The following is an 18,638-nucleotide window of genomic DNA, read 5'->3' as shown; positions in this document are numbered from 1 at the left end:
TCATTACCCCGGATAATCGGGGGTCTACTGTATAGGATAACACAAAATCCCTTAAGGAAAAACAAAAACAATGTTAAATAGTTAATGCACATAACATAATTTTTTTGTTTAGTTTTATTCCTACAGATTAACCCCACATTACCCCATCCATTACGATTGTCCAGAATTATCTCTGGCACACATATCTAACCCAAACCACAACATTCAATTTGATCATAAAATTACATTTACTTAAAAAGTTTACAGTAAGTGAAAAATGTTGTTTGCTGCCAAGTCAAAATATAAAAAAAAAATCCCTTTCTGCACAACCTACAGGCAAAGGTAGATTTCGAAGTACCTATATATTCTGGAAATATTTCGGAGAATTCTATGAACTTCTGGAACATTATAAGATCTTAATGTACCTAATATATTTTATGTTCTCCAGTATTACAAAATGATCAATTAAATATTCACCCATTTTGCATGCAGCAAAAATATTACCAATATTTTTAACTCAATAGTTTACAACGCAGCATTGAACAGCTTAGAACAAATTTAATATGATATGCCAACAAAGGTAATTATTCAATTTTTTTGACCTTCAAGCTCTATTTTTCATCCTTTGCACAAATAACATGGTTGCATAAAAATTTTCTTTGCACCAAGTTTTAAGGTACTACTAAGATGGTTTAAAATAAATTCAAATGAAATTGATAATGAGAAAGTAAAATTTCAACCCGTGGTAATAGTAATAACTCGTTTCATTAAAAACTGTTTAGATGAAGTTTAAGATTCATTCAATAATTTATAATGGATATGATATTGTATCATTGTTAGGTTGATGGCACACTTTTCCCCCGGATATCAAGCAGGTAGAATCCCAAGTCCTTTCCTGGTCCATTTCCAACTTCCCCGACTTTCCGGACTGCGAACGCAATGGAAACTCTAAAGGGGCTTAGCAGACCTGCCAAAATTCAAATTAAAAAAATCATGAGGTCCTCGATAAAAATTTTCAGGCCCATAAATACATGTTAGATATAAAAAACAACAAATGAAAATCTTTAAATTTAAGTGACATATCTGTACATATGTTACATAGTCTCTGCTTCAAAATTTATTTCAACAAATTATAGGTTGCAGATTTAATTTAGTTGAACATAATTTAGCGCTGTCGTGTAGTGATCATGCAGGGCCGCAACTAAAAAAGATGTAAAATAACATTCTGCTCGTGTAACACTATTATCACTGTTCACAGCAAAATTATATTTTTTTATTGGAAGCAATACACTTCACATGTTAGTTGTGTTTTTTTTTTCTAGCGACATGTTTCACAATGTCTCCTCATCCACTATGCGAGATAGAAAAATCAGCACGGCACACGCTACAAAAACGCGAAATTGCCTCCTTTACGCGACCCGAGTATTAATGGAAACTTGTTACAGTAAAACTCGTTTTGTAACATTCACGAACGAAATCTCGGGACCCCCGGAAAAATCGCGAGGAAAACGATACTTTGAGCGTGAGGGCGTGAGATGGACCTTAAAATCGTTGAGCCTCGCACCAAAATCGTGTGAGAGTTGGCAGGTCCGGCTGTCACGACACGTCGGGAGCAGCACGCACCTTTTCGATTTTCTCAGGTTTCTCCGCCTTCTTGGCCCAGGCGTGCGCGGGCGCGGGCTGGCTGCTCTCCGGCGCGGCCGCCGGCCAGTCGTCGTCCTCGCGCCAGCACCACGCCTTCACCTTCGCCTCCGCCTTCAGCTTGGGACGGATCTTGCTGGGCCTGCGGGCGTCCTCTGTCCCGGTCCCAGCCGGCTTGAACACGTCTCCGAGCGCTGCCGTGCTAGACAGCTTGCTGAAGCTGAGTGATCGGTCGTCCGTGCCCCCTCCGTCGTCGCCGTCCTCGTCTTCCCCCCCGCCCCGCGCGCCCGTCTCGAAGGGCTTCGGCCCGCCCTTGGGCGGCAGCAGCAGGGGGCCCTTGGACCGGGGCTTCTTCGCCACGATGGTCTCCGTGGCGGGCGAGTGCCCCGACGCGGAGAGCTGGTGCTTCTTGGGGCGACCCACCTTGCGCTTCTTGGACGAGGACGGCGCGAACGAGGGCGGGGAGGGCGGCGGGGGGGTGGACGACTTGAACTTCAAGGACGCGGACTCCCAGTTCTGCAAAGATCACAGCCGACTCTTTGGTAACGGCACAGAAATTTCGTCGGGTTCGTCTGCTCGAAAGTGTGCCGCCGACTGGTAATTTTTTGGCACAATTATAAATTTTGACTTGATGTAAGCTTTTTGGACATACGCCATTGCTTAGCACATGTATGTCTGTAGAAGAAAACTACATAAAAAAAAAAAACACAAATGACAAAAAAACACAAATTAAGCAATTTTTTTCTTCTTAAATTGTGTTTTTGTTTTGTAGTTTTCTTCTACAGACATACATGTGCAAAGCAATGGCGTACGTCCAAAAGCCTACATCAAGTCATGCACTCCCATTGCACAAATCTTTCAAAGATAATTTTTAATTTTTAATTTTTTAAAAAAAAATAATGTCAGCCAGTCCATTTTAAAATAAAAACAAGAGGTACTAAATATATCTAGACGATAATCATTATTAGTTTGCCTTCTGAAAACTAAAAGATCCACTAGTTAACCCCAGCCATCAAGAAAGAGTGAAGTGTAACAAAGTAATAAAATAACATAACTTGGGTTTACTCTGTTATGACTGAGGAGTGTAACAAAAAGTTGGGATGCTAATCTTCGCACAAGGGCGTATCTATAAGTAACGCACGCGTCAATTTTTAAGGAAAATTATTAGTGAAAATTAAATTGTGTACTAACAAGGGAACTAGAGGGCGCTACTGACTGGACGCAATGCAGGATCTCGTGATTCCATGTAACGATAGCGTTTGTCAGTAACCGGTAAAATAGCATTAGTGATTAGATTGCCAACTGTGGAGAAACAACAAACACCATCTTATGTCTATCTGAAGAAGTCCACGCATGAAGAAGTTCCTCGGTGCTAAGAAGTTTGACTCTGACAACGAACTCGAACTAGCCGGCCGACGGAGTTCTATCAGACCAGGATTTCCAAACTGATCCATCGTGGGGGCAAATGCCTCAAAATGCACAGGAGTTACGGTAAAAATAATAAATGGGTAACACTTTCATTTTTGTTTCATATTCTGTGGTGATATGGAAGAGAGGGTTAAGTCAAAATCATCAAATTTTAAGAGAGGTGGAAGAAAGTCAAGGAATATTTGTAGGATATGCCTTTTGACACTTTATATGGTTTGTAGTTTTGTGTTGTCTGTATAAGATATCAATAATTAATAATATAACGAATAATATTTGATTGTGAAAATAATATTAGACTTTCTTCCACCTCTCTTAAAATTTGATGTTTTTGAATTAACCCTCTCTTCCATAACACCACAGTATTGTCATTAATTACCTTTTCTTTTTTTATACATTACGAGTGTTACTTATTTACAGCCCGCGTAATTGGACTGAAGATGTTTGGACACACCCCTCTACGACCATGAGCCCAACTACGAGAAAGTAAGCCAATCAGGTATCCCCAACAAATAAGGGCAAATGGCTGACCCCAGACGTATTTGCGAAATTTCCCGGTTTCTATTTACGATTGTAATTTGATAGTGCATCACCAAATCTTAAAATCACCTCAGGTATGATTCATTGTTTGTTTCTCTTACGTTTAGTTATAATGATGGAAACAAATGAGATTTCAACTACCGAATTTGTGATTGAAATATACACTGGTTTTAAGACATTAAAGAAAAACACTAGTGTCACAAATTTGCACATTGCCTGAACTTTCCCTGTTTTCCAGATTTTTCCCTGCCTGCTGGAACACGGGTAAAATGTAATATCTGTACCGTTTTTTCTAAATATCACTACTATTTAGGTCTTTTTACCATCTAACAACTGACTGTTATGAAGATACTGATAAAAAGGGCCACAAAATTGTAACAATATTAATACAATAAAACCATTACAAATATAAATACATAAAAAAACACATAATAACTTTCACAAAATATTACCTCCACTTCAGGTGAAGACCTGTCCAATAATTTTCCGAAACATGAAGACTTTTCTGAACTCTTGAACCAAAATAACGATTCTGTATCACCTGAACACAAAAAAAAATACAAAATTTAACAATGCAATGTGTAATAAATTTGTGCGAACACCATTTCATTAACTGTTATGAATCATCACGAACCTTTTAAATGAAAACATTTTGACATAATTTCATGTATAGCAAGATTTCAAATTAACATTTGGCGTGGGCAATGTCTACAAAGCTAATATATATATATATATATATATATATATATATATATATATATATATATATATATATATATATATATATATATATATATATATATTTTTTTTCATGTAAGTCTTTTAGGTTCTTTTGAGAACTTATTTATAGAGCTCACACAAATAACCCTTCACTATTTTCACAGTTATCAATAAAAATACAACAAAATATTTTTTTGAAAAATATTACTTCTTCACAATACACTGATACAGCCATTAAAATATTTAATTTGCTTTGTTATCAAAATGAAACTTAATATGTACTAATTGAACATTTAAAAATGTTTTAAACACAAAAGATTTTAAACTTCTATTTTAAAAAAAAAAAAAAAAAAACTGTTCAACACTAAAACTGTTTTCTGTAATAGCATACACCAGGCAAAAATAGTACACTGGGCACATTACATGTGTAAATATGTTGTGGTGTTAACTAGTCTGTATGTTGCTTTGAGTCAAATCTACTTTAGATTCCAATAAGTAGCTAACTAAATCTTCTAGCTTTGTTTCTTCAACTTTATTAACACTGCGATGAATGTTCTGCTAAACATTTGGAGCCTAAAAGTTGGGGAAAAGATTATATGGTGAATTGCAATAAAACCAAAATAACACCGAATAAAAACAATTACACCAAAATCCTCTTTTCTAAAAATGAATTTGGATTAAAAATAAAAACATTAAATCTTGTCTCTACTAATAATTTATCATTCAACCTAGTGACAAAAATAATTATTATTTTCTTGAATATTGTGAAACTAATGTTTGCTACACTTGAAAGAAAAAATGGCTTTCAATTAAATTCATGTAAATAATATTTTTAATGTTGAGCTATTTGAAGGGGAATTTATCTCAATGGCAAAAGATATGCTAAAAACACATAAGTCACACTGATGTATATCTAGAGCCAAGATATTACAATATTATAAAAATTCAAATTTTTTTCTTAACAATAGTGGATTTCTATTATCGTTATTAAATTTGTGGTAAGATCTAAGATGCTTAAAATGTGTACATGAAACAATACTACATATATTGATAACAGTAAAGTTAAACAAAAAAAAACTGTAATTAAAACATTCAATATTCTTCAGTAATGTTTATTAGTGCACAAAAAAAGTTCAACATATTCTCAAATTTAAATATTACTTTTTGAAACTGTCTTATTTCAATACTAAAGATACAAATAAAAAAATTCAATGTTAAAAATCCAAAATCACATGTTTCTCTGAAGGGCTTTTGCCCAAGTCTGTAGATATCAGCTACAGATTATGTCAAATTTACTTTACTTAAATAAAAATGCATAAGAACTAAATTTTTTTTTGTACTTAGTGCATAATATTTAAGGTTTTCATCAATAGCCTAAAATAAATATTTAAGAAATCAATTCTACATTTTAACAGACAAAATGAGGTAATTGAAGGTGAATTTCGCTGCATTTTGTGTTTTGCTTTGCATTTGGGTATTATGCGATGTACTGGCTTCCATTTCGATGTTTAGAGGTGTATTAACTTCAGTTTTATCTCTCTCACCATACAATCTTGCCTCTACGTACATATCTGTAATATTTAAGCCTCTGTCTTACATACCGTTAAGGTTATTCCATTATCTTGTCATTACCATTAACCGAGAGATTTTTTTTGTATATTTATCACGATAGCTCTCTCACATTTTACACTTCATATCAAATTTTATGAACAGATGTCAATTAAAACCATCTAGTTGTGGTAAAAAAAAAAAGGCCCGCTAGAATTAAAGTCAATACCTGGTTAGAAACATTTCTTGACCAACAGGAAAATCACTTGATTAAAAATAATGACAACATACCATGTGAGACAAGAGTTCAAGGTTGTAGAATCCTAAATTAATTTTCTTCTGATATTTAATGTTTTTGCACACAATTTTAAATAATTTCATTATATAACAACATTGAGTATTTTATGACTTTTTTTCTGCCAAACAAGTCCTAAATTATTGGTTTTTTATGAACTTGTAGGCAAATTTTGTATATCAGTTCTAGCATGTACTGAAAGCAAGAAATCATGTAGCATACAGTTTTCAATTATCCTTTCGCATGTAGCATTTGTCTTAACACTCTTTGTTTTTTAGTGTTCGTACATAAAAAAAATTGGTTTTCCCAAAACCCTGAAAAACTCCAGTTTCTACGGTTTTCGGAGTAACCTACCTAATTTTTATTGATTTAATGAATGATACACTTAAAAAAAAAAGTATTAAGAAGAATGCTATATGCAAATGGTTAATCCAAAACTTTATGCAGCATGATTACATGCTTTTCATACATACTAAGACTGGCATAAAAATGTGCCAACAAGGTTAATAAAAACCATTAAATAAGGAATAGTTTTGCAGAAAAGAAAATATTTTTAAAAGAATTAATAATTTTTATATTATGATTTTATTAGTGATGGGTCAAATCTCAATTTTCTCGAATCCGAATCTGGAATTCGAATGGAGGTCTCGAGGGGCCAAAATAAAACAGTGAATAAAAAAATTTAAAAATATTAACTATGGTGCTGAAACATTTAAACCTTCAATTGTTTAATTCGTGAACTAAGTTTTCAGAATCAATACATATTGTAAAAAATTTATATATAATTGCATGTTAAAAAAAATTTCTTTGGAAATGGTAACAGGATAGGTATGAATAATAATATTGACCATGTAAACTTCAGAGGTTATCAGTGTTCAATTATTCAATTACCTTATTTCCTCAAACATTTTTTATTCTAATCTTTTTCCCCTCGAATATTGAATCCTTTGAATACCAAGGATTTGATTAGTATTTTAGGATTTGAGGATTTGACTGGCCCATCCCCAGATTTCGTATTTAAAATAATGTGCAAAAAAAAACATAAAATATTACAAGACCACCACCTTAAGAGGCCACTCCAGTGTTTCAGGGGCACTACGCAACCCGCGTTTACCTCATTAGATTCAATGCTATTTTCATTTTGCTTATAACTTATTAACTAATATAGATTGCGAAATGATGCTTGCTTGATATGTAAGACAACGATGCTCTTATCAAAGCCCCTTTCTTCAAAAATGTGCATAAATTATTGTTCAAACCTAGACAATACACTTATGCATATTAGTAAATATTAGTATAAAACCATAATTTATGCACGTTTTTGAAGAAAGGGGTTTTATAAGAGCATCGTTGTCTTACATATAAAGCAAGCATCATTTCAAAATCTATATTAGTTAATTAGTTATAAGCAAAATGAAAATAACATTGAATCTTATGAGGTTAACGCGGGTTGCGTAGTGCCCCTGAAACACTGGAGTGGCCTCTTAAGTTTCCTGCAACAATTCCAGAAACAAACACTTGTGATCAGCACATGTCTCCTCTTCCTCAGCAACACCTGGAAACGAACGTCACACAACACGAACACTGCGACGCTTGCACGCGCGCAAACAAGCCCCCGACGCGTGGGCAGGCAGACGGCAGACGCTGGGGTAGCTCCCGGGAGCGACCCCGCGCGACGGCTGTGGACCCAGAGACACGGCACGGAGAGCGGCACGGCACAAGAGACAGAGAGCGAGAGAGAGAGAGAGAGATGCAGACAGGGTCGTGACCGAGTGAACACCTTTGGAAGGCGACGCTTGAAACATACTTTTTATTTTTGAAGTGAAAACTTCTATGGGAAGGTTTGGATAGGGAGTAAATCCACGTTAAGTTGTCATCGACAATTTCAATTAAGATTTAAAAAAATATCATAAACTTAACGCTTATTAGAAATATCATTTAACCTGTTAACATAATTTCCGACTGTTTACAAAATGGGTGTCCGACATTATCTGCCTCTAGCGCATCCTAGTAGGAGTGAGGTGAACTAGCTCTGAAAGCTTCTGGCTTTACTCTCCAGAGATGTCGTCGGAGATAAATATGCGATGAAGGATGCCGATGGCTATTACTGAAAGAGCAAAATATCGTTTGGTCAATTGTCACGTGATAATTTGTTGAATTGTATTTAACGTTACACAAGTGCTCTCTGCCATCGTTTGCACACGGAGATAAAATTCACATGTATCATTGCATGAACTCCTAATCGAGTGTTTGGGCATGGGCGTCGCAAGAATATATTTTTTGGGGGGGGACTTCAATTGATTTAGTTGTTGAGGAATATCTATCCCCTGGAAAAAAAGCAGGGGGTCCAGGGGTCCTCCCCCGGGAAAATATGGGGTTTGAAGGTGGAAAAAAAAGTGGTTTTTAGGCATTTTTCTTTCCTAAATATTCTAATTATAGTTGGTTGCAATATATAAATTATTTTTTATTAAAAAAAATTTTCAGAGAACAAATTTGTAAAAACACAGTTAACATATCTGCTGGTGCTATATCCACACAAAATAATTAATTTAAACATCCGGAGAAACTACGAAACTAAATATATTATTGGAGGGGCCGAAATTGAAGACTTTTATTGGGGGGGGGGGGACGTGTCCCCCCCTGTCCCCCGTACCCCGTCCCCCGGTTGCGACGCCCATGGTTTGGGGGTCGGGTTATTTCAGGGGCAAATACTGCTGTGACAATGATTGAAACGAGGCAGTTCCGAGGTCGGCTTCCAAAGGCGTCGCAGGGGGCACCGGGGAGTCACTCACCTGCGCCGAGGAGACAAGTGGAGGGCTTAGAGCCAAACGTGTGGCTGGGAGCGTGCGTCAGGGGCAGGCGGCCAGAGGCAAAGGCTGCAAAAAAGCAAGAACCAAAGCGCACCACAAGGTTAAAGCACCAGACTGGACGAGTGAGCGAGAGAAAGAGAGAGAGAGAGAGAGAGAGAACAGGCATTTCCGAGTCTTTTTCTTTCCTCCCCCCCTCCCTCCCACGGGAAACCTATCAGGCAAGAGACTAAACAAGCTCGGGGGGGAAGAAGAAAAAAAAAAAGGGCTACCAACTGAGGAAGACACCTGTGCGTACACAGACAGACAGATAGAGCGTTAACGAAACAGCGAAGCGAGTGCGACTTCGGTTATCAACTACGTCAAAACTAAATTACTTCCGAGTGACTCCTTTCGAGGCGCACCAGCACAGATAAAGGCGTTAAGTGTCAAGGAGAGGTGTACATAACGAAAAAAAATACAATTTTTTTTAATTTCCAGACATTTTTCTAATCATTCTGTAAAAGAGCATCGTAAGTTGTTTACCAGTAGTTTACCTTTTTAATGCTTTGTGAGGTTAGGTTTGCTGCATTACATTTCTATAAAATTGTTTGTACAGTTTATTAGGTCTATTTTACGGTTAACGTGAAATAATCAATCATGTTTAGTATTTTATAGTATTTTTAATGTAGCAAACAATAACCAATGGTTAAAATGGTAAACAACCAGAAAAGTAGTTAAAATAGTGCAATATCCTTTTACAAAATGATCAGAAAAAGGTCAATAAATTAAAAAATATATATTTTTTCCCTTGAGGTTTTTTTATGTGCCCCTCTCTGTGACAATTACCGATAAATGCCAATTAACTTTGATATCTGCACAGGTGGCAATACAAACAAGGCCCACAAACTAGTCAGGTTAAGATAAATATTAGTAAAATTAATTTTCTGCAAAGGTTTGGAATAATACTATGACTACTGGTTAGGCATAGGTTAGGTTATGTTTGCACTTTCCTGTTAATGCCTGTTTTATTTTTCCTTCAAGAAAATCAGTTTTTTTTTTTTTTGCTTTATGCCAATATATTAATACTTAAATTAAGTTAACTTTTAAACTTCAAAAAAAATTTTGAGCTATGCCAAACAAAATTTGTAAAACATAAGTAGCTTTTGCTACTTTTTTTTTAAGTAAAGTTAATTTTTGTAGTTAATGAAATTGTGTTTTTTTTATATCAACATTTAAATAGATTAAAAATTTTATCCACGAAAATGAAGCTATGTATCAGACAGATGTCTGCTTCAGGAAATAGTAGACAATCAACAAAAACAGACTAAGATAACATTTAACACACATACCAATGACTTTTTGTAGTTTTTTCTGGAAAAGTACATTGGCAGCACAGTAAAATGTATCGATAATGCAAAAGCTTGGAAAATAAGTGAAACCTGAGAACGCAGAAACCAAATGTTTTATCTGTTTGAAAGTATCATTTTCAGCCAAACAAAGCACTCCTAAATAATTTCGAGCGAAATGTGTCGAAAATCAGCAATAAAGAAATAATAAAAAATTTCAAAGCATTTGCAGTGGAACATAGTGATTATATGAAAACGTAAGAACACAAATAGCATGAAGCATCACGTGTCACAGATAATATATTACTATAATTAAGAAGTTGAACTACTATACACATATTGGTCGAATCAAGAAATTCAGTATACATCTTATTTACCAAAATTGTGTATTTCTTTTAGTCTATTATAAAAGAATTCATTTTCACAATAAAAATGATGATGATGATAATTTCAAACTAAACACATCCACCAAAAAAATTCAATTTTTGTATAGTGTGCATTTGAAAACTACCTTTCGTAAGGCTTTTCCTCACATGTGTTGATTAATACTTTGGTTTAAGGACTATTTCTTAGAATTTATCACAATATCTTTCATTCACTTGTTGTTTGGTAATAAATTTTGTCACTAGATATTTTTTAAACAAATATCTGCGAGCTGTGATTCATCACAAAAGTGATCATAATAAGTATCACTATTGCGAATCTTAGGAATCATCATCGTCGTAACCAGAGGGGGGCTGACGGGGCTTGAAATGAGAAGGGGGGGGGGGGGTGAAGTCACTAAACTGGCGGAGTAATTTTTACTATATATATTTACTTGAATATCCTAGTGTAAGAACACAATAAAAAAAAAAAATGTTGGAGGGCAGACGAACCTAATTCATGCATATTGTCAAATATTTAAAAAAAAAAAAAAAAAAAAGGTTATTTTTGGCGGACTAACTAACTTATGTATTAAAAAATAAAATTAATACAAATAAATTTATTTATGAAACAAAAAATATTTTAAATAGTGGAATTAATATGTGTCAGCGACACAAGTTGTCTGAAAAGGTTCCGACTTGTTTGTTTGAAGAAAAAAAAGGAGGGGGGTTGGGGGATACGAGTTCTTGAAAACTAGTCTAATTATGTCTCTGGGCATTATTAAATTGCATTCGGTAAAGATGACAAAATTTGTGACCAAAAAACAAATGCAAAAGAGCTAACTAATAAATTTTCAGAACAAGCTCTCAAATAGTAGTAGTGTCAAGGAAATTAAATCGCCAATTAGGCTTGAGACCAAGCACTTAATTTCGACCACACCGGGTCCGTTCAAACCGTCCACTTTTTTTCCATTGAGTTATCTGAACTATGGTTGAAGAAGGAAGTACAGACACAGGGATATGCAAAACAAACACAAGTATAAGCAAACAACGTTACAAGATGTCCCAAACTGCACAATACACACAGAACATTCAACTTCTCCACCATTACGTAAGCTGCACCAGAAAAAAAAATAAAAATCAGCAATTAAAACTGATGAAATTTCAAGCCAGTCATGCCAAGTTAGTTATTTTAAGTATGCTTCTACTAAAGGTTCTATGTAGAGCAGGTATGAATATAGCCACACTTTCTTCAGAAAATATACTTTAACTTGAAAACCAAAACCTCTTCATTAGAGGCTTTGATTCAAACTATGGGGCAGAAGGAAAAAAAAAATCCAATCAACTATAGAACATTGCTTCAAAAACTTCCAGACTCGATAAACAAAAAAAAAAAATTTAGACACCGAAAGAAAGTGTGACTAAATACATCGAGAAATAATTCAGGAAAACTAAAATAGATCTACGTCCGTACGTAGCGCTCATTAAACTAAGAACAGAAATACATACGTACGACTGTTAAAACAGCGGTCACCTAGAAGCAACATTAAGCTTCCGGCAGGAGTGTATTAGCAAACGAATTATGAGAGAAGGTGCTGGGAAGGGGGGAAGGGGGGGGGGATGGTGCTTGCGGAAGCAGCTCTCTCCACTACTCACCACTAAGTTTGTCCAGAGCAGAGCTACTGTCCTTGAAAGACAACGGGCTCGACTTGCCCTTATTGCTGTCCGAGGTTACGGCACCGTTTGTCTTCGGCGGTCTCCCCGCCGCGTCCTTCACCTTGCACGGCGTCGCGGGGCCGGTGCAGGCGAGGATCCTGTTGGCGGTGAGCGTCGGGGGCCTGAGGATGTCCAGCCGGGACGCCTTGAGCCTCGGCGCGGCGCAGTCCTCGCGCCGCGCGTCCGTGGCCCTCTCGAGCACGGGCGGGGGCGGGTCCCGGGGCCTCGCCCCGCGCGGCCGGGCCGGCGGCGGCGAGTCCGTCGCCGGCCGGTTGCAGCGCTTGCGCGGCCGGCCGGGCCCCCGCTTGGAGGGGGGAGCCTCGGGCGAGGTCACGCCCGAGCTGCCCGACTCGCTCCCGGGCTTCCTCGGCGTGAGCCGCGACAGCTCGCGCTGCTTCTCGCGGTACTTGCGCTGCAGCTCGGCCAGGCGCATGCGCATGTCCAGCTCCATGGCGTCCATGAGGTCGGCCGAGGGGGGGCTCCGGCACTGTCCCCCGCCGGGGGGCTGCGGGCTGCTCGAGCCGCTGCGGTGGCCGCCCTGGTAGTACTGCAGCACCTTGCTGGCGATGAACCGCTTGCACTCGCGCTCCGACTCCCGCGTCCGGTAGTTGCGGTTCACGTCGACGCCCGGGGGCCCCGGGGCGGCCGCCGCGACGGGGGACCGGGGTCCCCCCGACGCGACCTCCTCCATGAACCTCTGCTCCGCGAGGGCGCACAGCAGCCCCAGGCCGCCCAGGGCCCCGCCCCCTTCCGGGTCCGTCTTCTTCCCCCCGTCTGCCGCCTCGTCCTCGGGCTCCCGGCGAGTCTCGGGCTCAGGCCTCTGCAGCTGCTGGCAGAGCAGCTGTAGCGTCTCTGCGGCCTTCTCCACCGACGGCCCAGGGGCCGGCTCCGGGGGCGTCGCAGCCTTCTGCCTGGCGCTCTCGAACTGCTCTATGCTGTTGGACAGCAGCTCGAGGCCGCTGAGGTCCACCATCTCGTCCGCCGGCGTCGCGGGGGGCTCCCGCGGGGGCGGGGGTAGCGGCGCCGGGGACGGCAGGACAGGCGGGGGCGGCGGCGGGGGCGGGGACGGGACGGGCTGCCTCCCCGCGTCGCCCGCGTCGCTCGCCTCGTCCTCGCCGGCGGGAGGGGCGTCCGTCTGGTTGCTGGCGTCCTGCACCTGCACGGGGGTCTCGGCTGGGCCGGCCCCGCCCCCGCCCCCGTCGCCCCCCTCCGAGGGAGCGGCCCCCGCCTCCGGGGGCGGCGTCAGGCACGTCTCCGCCGGGTTCACGGGCGACGTCGCCTGTCGGGGCAAGCACGACCACATCAGAGAACAACAGTTCCAAAAAAATTCTAAATTCACTTTTCATGAACTTTCAAAATAATACCTTGAAACTGGGTAAACAGAAACAGTCTGCTTAAAATAACTTTTACTGCAAACTTCTATGATCAAATTCATTAAAAATTATACCAGTAAAAATATCATACATTAAATAAAAATTAAAAATAAATAAATTTGTAAATATTTATTCTTTGTACACACAGACAGCATTCAACTCATTTAACAGTATTTTGTTTTTGAGAGATAAGTTTTTTTATTTAGTTCACTCTAAAATGTGCACAACAAACTACAAAATGTTTAGCTGTTTTAGCAAACAAAAAAAATTAGTGTTATGTTTGTGTACTCAACTACAATGAGTTTTATTTCTTCTGATATCAAATCCTCTCACATTTCAAGATGATAAGTGTTTGCACTCGGAGCACCAAAATCGGACTGTAATTTGTTATATTGGCTTTACAAGTGTTATATTGGCTTTACAAGTGTTATATTGGCTCAACAAGTGTTATGTTGGCTTTACAAGTGATATATTGACTTTACAAGTGTTATATCAGCTTTACAAGTGTTATATCAGTTTTACAAGTGTTATATCGGCATTACAAGTGTTATAATGGCTTTACAAGTGTTGTATTGGCTTTACATGTTTTATATCGGCTTTACATGCGTTACATCGGCTTTACATGCGTTACATCGGCTTTACATGCGTTACATCGGCTTCACATGCGTTATATCGGCTTTACAAGTTTTATATTGGCTTTACATGCGTTATATCAGCTTTACAAGCGTTATATTGGCTTTACAAGTGTTATATCGGCTTTACAAGTGTTATATCGGCTTTACAAGTGTTATATCAGCTTTACAAGCGTTATATTGGCTTTACAAGTGTTATATCGGCTTTACAAGTGTTATATCAATTTTACAAGTGTTATATTAGCTTTACAAGTGTTGTATTGGCTTCACAAGTGTTGTATTGGCTTTACGAGTGTTGTATCGGCTTTACAAGTGTTATATCGGTTTTACAAGTGTTATATCAGCTTTACAAGTGTTATATCGGCTTTACAAGTGTTATATTGGCTTACCAAGTTTTATATTGGATTTACAAGTGTAGCATTGGCTTTACAAATGTTATATTGGCTTTACAAATGTTCTCAGATATTTGCAAGTGTTCTCGGACTTGACTTTTTCAAGTGTTATATTGGCTATACAAGAGTTATATTGGCTTTGCAAATGTTCTCATTCAACTTTTGCCAGTGTACTCAGAATTTTTCAAGTGTTATATTGGCTTTACAAATTTTCAAAGATATTTGCAAGTGTTCTCGGACATTTTCAAGTGTTATATTGGTATAAAAGTACCTATTGTTTGACTTTTGCAAATGTCTTCAGAGTTCCCCCGGGCTTCCCGAGCAACTGTCCCACCCGCGGCTCACCTGCGACCTCTTGCCGCTGTCCGTCTGCACGGACGTGGCGAGCTGCACCACGGCGCCCGGGTGGTCGCAGAAGAGCTGGGGCGCCACGCCGGGAGCCTCGATGGCGCGAGGCGGCGGCGCGTGGCGGTGGCGGTGGGCCCTGGCGCCGCCCCCGTCGCAGTCCTCGACCTTGACGGCGGGCGCCGGCCTGCGCCGCGCGGCCTCGGGGGCGGGGGCGGGGGGAGGGACGGGGGGAGGGGCCGGCGCGGCGGCGATGGTCAGCTGGGGCTGCACCAGGATGCGGGCTGCCTGCGCGGGGAAGTCCGCCCCCGCGTCCGTGGCCGCCTCGAACAGCTGTATGTGCTGCGCGGCGGCGGGCAGCGCCTGCTGAATGGCGGCCGGGTATCCGGGCCACAGCACGGTCCTCTGCAGGTGCTCTGCGCGCGAGACACACACACACACACGGCCGCCTGAAGTCTCGTCCACCACAAGTCACACACACTATTTCACAATCAAGCATAACACGAACACACGGTGCTAGAGTGTGAAGGTTCGCGTTCTAGCTCGCAATCGACTGAATGCGCGGAATTCCCGTGTCCCTTTACACATCTGGATGGAAACTCAATGCTCGTAAAACACGAGATGAAACGGGAATTTAGTGACCGAACTTTCGAAACGTCACAGCCGAGGAATGCGAAACACACCCTTTAGGGGGTGCCTCCCCCTTCAGGTCAAGATTTTATATTTACAGTAATTACAGAATAACTTGTATACTTTACCAAATGTTTAACTTACACGAAATGAAAAAATACATATAATGTGCATACCTTTTTGCTTAATTAACTGCCAAAGTAACATTTTTAACGTTTTTTTGGTTGTACAAAAGAGGAGAATTTATTATTATTGCAGAACTGAAACTTTTTTTAGGTTTAACTGCAATGCTACTGGCTACTTCAAGAAATGGTTTGAATTTATTTTCAGAAAATATTAATTAATTTTACCTGGCATTTCAATATTCTCAAATTTGTTACGATTTTGACAGCCAAGAAACACGAAATGAGTTTTTGTGTAAGAATTGCAAACCATATCTTGAGGTAGCCAGTGGCATTGTAGTCAAACCTAAAAAGTTTCAGTTCTGCAATAAATTAAATTTTCCTTATTTTAACAACCCATAAGCGTACAAAATATAACTTTGGCAGTTAATTATGCAAAAAGTATGCGCTGTATATATTTTTCATTTTGTGAAAGTTAAACTATTGAAAAAATCTATAAGTTGATCAGTAATTAATATAAATATAAAATCATGACCTAAAATGGAAGGCACCCCCTAAACACACTGATCGCAGAAAAACATTGATTTCTATGTTAACCATAGAAAAATTATGCACTTTTGTTACCAGTGGTAAAGTTTCTGGTATTGGTGGATACATATTACCGACGTGTGCGTGAATATATATTCCCTTTTGTCACAGACATGACAAGACATCAATGGCAGTTAAACATGACAGCCTCTAAGGGACAGTTGCAACAAAAGCTTGTGTTTCGATGTTGATGGGATTTTGTTTTCGAAACACGAAACTCGGAAATAAAGTAATGAAGAAATGTATAAAAAATCCAGGATAAAGAGAGAAATTCACATTGTAGGGAACCTTGTGATACTGATAACGAGGTTTAAGGCAGGGTTGGTTAAAACAACCCAGGCTTTTTTTAAATGACCTAACCAAAATGGTTTTCACAGGCTTTCTTTTTTTATTTAAAAAAAACCGGGTCTTTTAACATTACATAGGTTTTTTTCTAAAAAGTCTGCATTTTGGTGGTTTTCTGAAAATGATTATTTTTAAACAGTATACTTGTTAGTAATATAAGTTTTTCTCAATGAAATATTAGTTATTTATTTCTTGTATGAATTTCTAAGGTTAAAGTTACGATATAGCTGAAATCGGACTGTTTTTCAAACTTTTGTTGAGCATATGTAATTTCCGAATGTACTTTGTATGTAATATTTATATTAAATTGTAATAAAACAAGTTGATTAAATGATTTTTTATTTATATTAATAATAAAAATTAACAAGTAGGTCATAGACTGGGTTTTAATACACTTTTTGCTGAAGAAATTCAACCCAAACAAGGGACGCAACTAGAGGGGGCAGATGGGGCTTGTACCCCAAGCATCGAATTTGCTCCCCTCCCTAACCCAGGCAGAAGTAGTTATTACTATAAAATTTACTTGAATATTGTAGTCATAGGCGTGCGCAGGACTTCAGTATTGGTGGTGCCAGATTACACAACAGCCCTGTCATTCATGGACCCCGAGCCTAAAGCGGGGAGTCCGGGGGTCCTCCCCCGGAAAAATTTGGATTTGAAAGCGCATAATGGTGCTATTTAAGGTGTTTCCGGACAAAAACAAATACACAGATGTAAAAATTTTAACATTTTTTATGACAAATTATGGCTTTGAACGTTATAATCGTCAGGAAAACTACTAAACTATTTACAGTTTTAAGCTTTGTTGAGCCATAAAGTAAATTGCACAAATTGTTTCACGGAATTCATGCTGGTGGCTTTGAAAAACCGTACTTATGTTTTCTGAAGACGCCAAATAAATGCTAGAAAAAACATTCTCAAATGTTAAGTTTTAAAATCAACAAATGAAGGGAGTTTTTGTAACATACCTAAAATATGTAAAATATTAAAATAATAAAAATACACAAATAAGAGTGGGCAAAAGTTTTAACTTTTGGAATACAACACAAATGTTTTGTCGGCGACTGCATATAAGTCATCGAGTAAGCCTATCCTTTTAACTAAACTCTTTTTAAATAAACCCTGGCGGACGGCGGCTATTATTCCGTGCGCCTGCCGAGTGGAGTGAACAGTGGACACTGAGCGCGCATTCTATGTAATTCGAGGAGAAGTATGAGAAGTATTTACATTTCAGAAGTTTCGTAGCCACGGCCCGCGTTTACAACACAAGTAATTGCAACTGGGTTGATTCCGTGTGTATAGTTGGTTCGATTGATAATTGATATACTGATAGTGTTACGAGCACATATCTGTAACTCGACACGATTGGAAAACATATTTTTTTGGAAATAATACTGATTTTTGTAAGTATGTATTATTTCTGCTTGTAAAAAACAAAATGACGTTAACCCTAATGGTGGTGCCAAGGCACCTGTGGCACCTACCGTGCGCACGCCTATGATTGTAGTGTTAGAACACAAAAAAAATGTTGGACAGCAGATTAACTGAATTTTCTTGTATCGAAAGACACATGCATGTATGTAGTAAAATATATAAAAACCAGTTTTTTTTTCTCATACTAAACAACTTGCAATGTATAAAAGATAAAATGACTGCAAATAAATCTATGTTTTTTTACCAGCTGATTCGAATCAAAAATATTTGGAACGGTGGAATTAATACGTGGTGGCGACATGAGTAAGGGCCATGTAATTTTCGCAAAAAATTATTTTCCGAACAGCTGTGTGTTAAAACTGGTGTAGCATTGTCTCTGTCTCGTGGTTGGCTGGGGTTTATTCCAGGTGCGTGTC

General features: G+C 38.8%; 1 protein-coding gene across 3 annotated transcripts in view; it reads right to left on the bottom strand.

Annotated features, from left to right (window-relative positions):
* Positions 1-18,638, bottom strand: part of LOC134541199 (BAH and coiled-coil domain-containing protein 1) — a 279,429-nt gene that overhangs the window by 85,261 nt on the left and 175,530 nt on the right. For 2 of the 3 annotated variants that reach the window (XM_063384445.1, XM_063384446.1), the window contains exons 9-13: positions 15,104-15,519; positions 12,302-13,640; positions 8,941-9,024; positions 4,038-4,126; positions 1,603-2,136 (exon numbers count right to left, since the gene is read on the bottom strand). In XM_063384445.1, coding sequence (XP_063240515.1) covers positions 1,603-2,136; positions 4,038-4,126; positions 8,941-9,024; positions 12,302-13,640; positions 15,104-15,519 — 2,462 coding nt within the window. The remainder of the gene's footprint in view (positions 1-1,602; positions 2,137-4,037; positions 4,127-8,940; positions 9,025-12,301; positions 13,641-15,103; positions 15,520-18,638) is intronic. The other variant, XM_063384447.1, reaches the window with a different exon arrangement.

The sequence above is a fragment of the Bacillus rossius genome, chromosome 18 (genome assembly GCF_032445375.1).
Source record: "Bacillus rossius redtenbacheri isolate Brsri chromosome 18, Brsri_v3, whole genome shotgun sequence".
NCBI lineage: Eukaryota > Metazoa > Arthropoda > Insecta > Phasmatodea > Bacillidae > Bacillus > Bacillus rossius.
This window is presented reverse-complemented; position numbering and strand designations above follow the sequence as displayed.